Here is a 4,008-nt window from a genome sequence, read left to right on the forward strand (position 1 = left end):
TTTTATAATACGCGCTATTTGGACGAGTGTTGTAATTATCACGAAGACAAAGCTAAAAAAAAAAAGTGTTCGTACTTCGTAGTCATTCGTTCTCTCTATTTCTTCTAAAATATCAAGTTGAGGATCCAACTTTCTAGTAGTTTCCGCTTTAATTCCAAGAAAAAGGAAACAACAAATAAACAAATCAAACAATTCATTTTAGAATTCAGGACCATGTAACTAATAACTTGTAGCTTCGTTAATTTACTACCACTATTGCTAGGGTGGCAACGGGGCGGGTAGGAGCGGGTTTTTGCTCTATCCGATTCCGCCCCGTCTGACAAAAAACCCGCATAAAACCTGTTCCGTCCTACCCGCGGGTAGTAAAATGTTAAACCCTAATCCGCCCCTGCAGATACCCGCTCCGCCCCTATCCATCCCTATAATTATTAAATCCAACAAATAAAATAAAATTTTAAAAATTATATAACCACCATTTACATACATAACATAAATTAAAAGAAAAATTTATATATGATATAATATTATTAATCATTTTACTAATTATTTTATATATGTTACATATATTATATATTAAAAATATACCCGCGAGTTCGGGTAGTGTTGCCACCCCTAACTATTGCAGGGGATAATCACAATAGGATAGATGTCAAGTCAACCACACAAGCAATAAGAAATTTCCCAACTCCGAATTTATTAGAATATTTTACATTTTGGCTTTCAGATTTGTTAAAACTAGTTGAATGGTCTGAAAGTCTTCTAGCCGTCCATATTATATTATTATTTGATTTAATGTGAATTTAAAATTTACATTACGTTATTGAGTGACAGGTAGGCATCCATTATTCCGTACAACTCTTTAATAAATACACAAACACACATGTATGAAACAAAAGCTTGAAGAATAAGAAGAGCAAGAAATTAAGAAGAATCAAGAATGTATTCAACAAGGCCTCGTTCACTGTTAAAGAAAGACGTTAATGCCCTTTCTGAGGCACCTTCTTCTTCAGAGGGTCCAAATTCAGGTTATCTTGTTCTCCAAGATGAAGAAGCACAAAGCTACTGGTTCTTTGGTTTGTTGAAAAACAGAAACATCAGCCATTTCCCTCTTCCTCAGAGCAAGAATCTGACCGTCAGTTATACTGTTGGTAGTGGAGATGGGTCCATAACACATTACGACAAAGTTATGTTCATTCCAGTTCTTAATCAGCCCTTGTCTTCCAACCGCTACTATGTTATATGGAGGAAAGGAAAGCATCAAGGGTATGTATGCTAATCTTTTTCCCTCCATGCTTGAATCCACAAAATAACTAATCTTGCTTTGGAATTGACATGTTTTATGGATATCCATGAATTTATCTTATCAATTTAAAACCGGCTATCATGTTCTCTACTCAATAGAAGCACATAAGAATATACGAATTTGGAATTAGAGAAAAATGTTCATACTGTCGTATATTCATATGTGATTTATGGTGTCATAAATCTTTTTAAACCACAAAAACTATATCTTTTAAGATTGAAAGATGTTCGCCTTTAAAGGTTTTTTTTTTTTTAACCAAAGATAAGAGACTCGAATTCATAATCTCTTAGTTGAGTATGCAGAGACTATGCCATTTGAACTATTATTCTTTACAATTACATTTTTTATCAATTAAATAAATATTAACTCTATATTTATTATATTTCATATCAATAGTTTAAATTTAAAATTTAGAATTATAATTTAAAGTTTAAGATTTAATATTTAAAATTTAAAATTTAGAGTTTATGATTTATAATTTATAATTTAGATTCAATTCTAGAATTTAAATAGTATTGTATTTTTTAATTTTTCTAAAATGTATTAGCATTAATTAGCTTCTAAAGATTTAAAATAATTGACAAAAAATAACAAGTAATCAAGTAGTTCAATTTCTGTTGATAAAAAAATTTTGACACGGTACTATCTAAGATTTCCACATAAATATTTGCTTTTGGCACATTAGTATTTTTTTTTTCAACAATAAGAACGCTATTTGGCAATGAGTTACAACTGTTTTGTTATGTTGACGAGCAGAGAGGCATGTACAAGCTCAAGGGAAGAGGATATGGGTACTTGTTTATGCTGCAATTCTGTGAAAGATGTTAAACCAAGACCTTTGGACCCCTTCAACCAATATCAACAATTCCAGATAATCAAGAAGAGTTCTCGTTTCCTTGCAAAGTCTGTTGCTCCTGATGGGATCCCTCCTTTATTCTTAAGGAGGAAAGGTTGGCATGTTGCAGCTTCTACACCCAAGAATTACAATTTGGAAGAAGCTCTTGGCCTAAATCAATTGTTGCGCGGTCAATTACCGCCATTTGATTTCCCATTGTCTAATGATAGTTCTGGTTCTGTGGTCATTGGGAATTGGTACTGTCCATTTATGTTTGTGAAGGAAGGAATGGAACTCAAGAACCAAATGAAAAGATCCGTGTTTTACACATTGACACTTGAGCAAAGATGGGAGAAGGTTTTGTCAATGAAGAATAGTAATATGGGTAGTGAAGGAAATGGGGTGTTAGTGGATGTTGTTGTTGAAACAGAATTTGCTATGGTGGGTGGAAAGGAAGCTGATTGGGGTGAAGGAAATGGTGTTGATGGAGTGGTTTGGTTTAGTGTGGGAAGAGAGGTTAGTGTTGGATTGAATTTGGTTATTGTGGAGAGAATGAAATGGGAGCAAGAAAGAGGTGGTTGGTTGGGTAGGAATAAGAGGCAAGAGAGGATAATTAGAGATGAGAAATTTGAAGGGGGAATTAAATGGGAAAATTTTGGGTGTTATGTGCTTGTGGAAAGCTTTGTTTTGAAGAGAATGGATGGAAGCTTTGTGTTAACTTACGGTTTCAGACACACTCATCAAATTATGTGTAAATGGGAGTGATGACCACCTTGTCATTCGTTTCTTATATACATACTAGTTTGGAAACTATTTGGATATAAAATTCAAGAAAACAAAAGAAAAAAAAAAGGAAATGAAACATATATGCTTTTATTGCTACTAAAGTAGTTTTATTGCAAGTGTCCTTTTAATAATTTTTAACTAAAGTAGTTTTATTGCAAGTGTCCTTTTAATAATTTTTAACTGTTGATCTTAATTATATATTATATATATTTTTTATAATTAAGATTAATAATTAAAATTTACTGAAATACTAATATACTGGTACACTTAAAATTTTTTTTGTAAAATATAATAAATTTTATAAAGACATAACATAGTGTTACAAATTGTTAAATAGTTCAATCAAACATATTCATCAAACATATTTAATTAAATAAAGATATTTTCATATAAATAACTATCAATATATAAATTTCATAGTGATTTTAACACCAAGAACGATAAATGATGGAAATCAAGCATGCATCATCTCTTTTTGTAGCTGTCACTCCAAATTCTTCAATCCTGTCCAATCCCTTAATTTTTATTCCATTTAAAAGTTTTCAATTGTTCTGGACCTGATTTTCGGATTTCTCGTCAGAACAGTCTCCGACCTGTTTGTCCAAATTTGGGCCTCTCTCCTTCCCTTCCTCCCTCACGACGACGATGACAGATAACACCGACGAAATTCCAAGGGAACAAGGAGCGAGTACGTGATCATGGGTGCCACCCCATTCATCGAGAGAATCCTAAAGGCCAAGCTACCAAAGAATTTCGACAAGTCGACTGACATGAAATACGACGGGACGAAGGATCCACGTGAACATCTCACGGCCTTCGAGGCCAGGATGAAGTTGGAAGGAGCCGCTGATGCGGTCCGATGTAGGCTTTTGCTGGTAACCCTAGTCGACCCCGCAATCAAGTGATTTAATGCCTTCCCCAACGGCTCAATAGCCAGTTTCGACGACGTCTCCAGGAAGTTCATGACACACTTCACTACCAGGATCGCCAAAGCAAAGCACCCGATCAGTTTGTTCAGAAATCACACAAAGACAAGACGAACCTACAAGAAAATACCTCGACAGGTTTAATGATGAATGCCTAA

General features: G+C 33.9%; 1 protein-coding gene across 1 annotated transcript; it reads left to right on the top strand.

The window, feature by feature from the left end:
- The first annotated feature begins 870 nt into the window (after positions 1-870).
- Positions 871-3,003, top strand: LOC107462913 (uncharacterized). Its single transcript, XM_016081624.3, has 2 exons — positions 871-1,263; positions 2,060-3,003. The coding sequence occupies exons 1-2, from the start codon at positions 938-940 to the stop codon at positions 2,901-2,903; spliced, it is 1,170 nt and encodes a 389-aa protein (XP_015937110.1). The 5' UTR covers positions 871-937; the 3' UTR covers positions 2,904-3,003.
- Positions 3,004-4,008: the final 1,005 nt, after the last annotated feature.

Source organism: Arachis duranensis, chromosome 1 (genome assembly GCF_000817695.3).
Source record: "Arachis duranensis cultivar V14167 chromosome 1, aradu.V14167.gnm2.J7QH, whole genome shotgun sequence".
In the NCBI taxonomy this organism is placed as follows: Eukaryota; Viridiplantae; Streptophyta; class Magnoliopsida; order Fabales; family Fabaceae; genus Arachis; species Arachis duranensis.

Bases quoted from the DNA above. Each gene is read 5' to 3' on its own strand.
- LOC107462913 (XM_016081624.3), top strand. From the start codon at position 938: ATGTATTCAACAAGGCCTCGTTCACTGTTAAAGAAAGACGTTAATGCC. The intron at 1,264-2,059 runs GTATGTATGCTA...GTTGACGAGCAG, and splicing joins AGGAAAGGAAAGCATCAAGG to AGAGGCATGTACAAGCTCAA.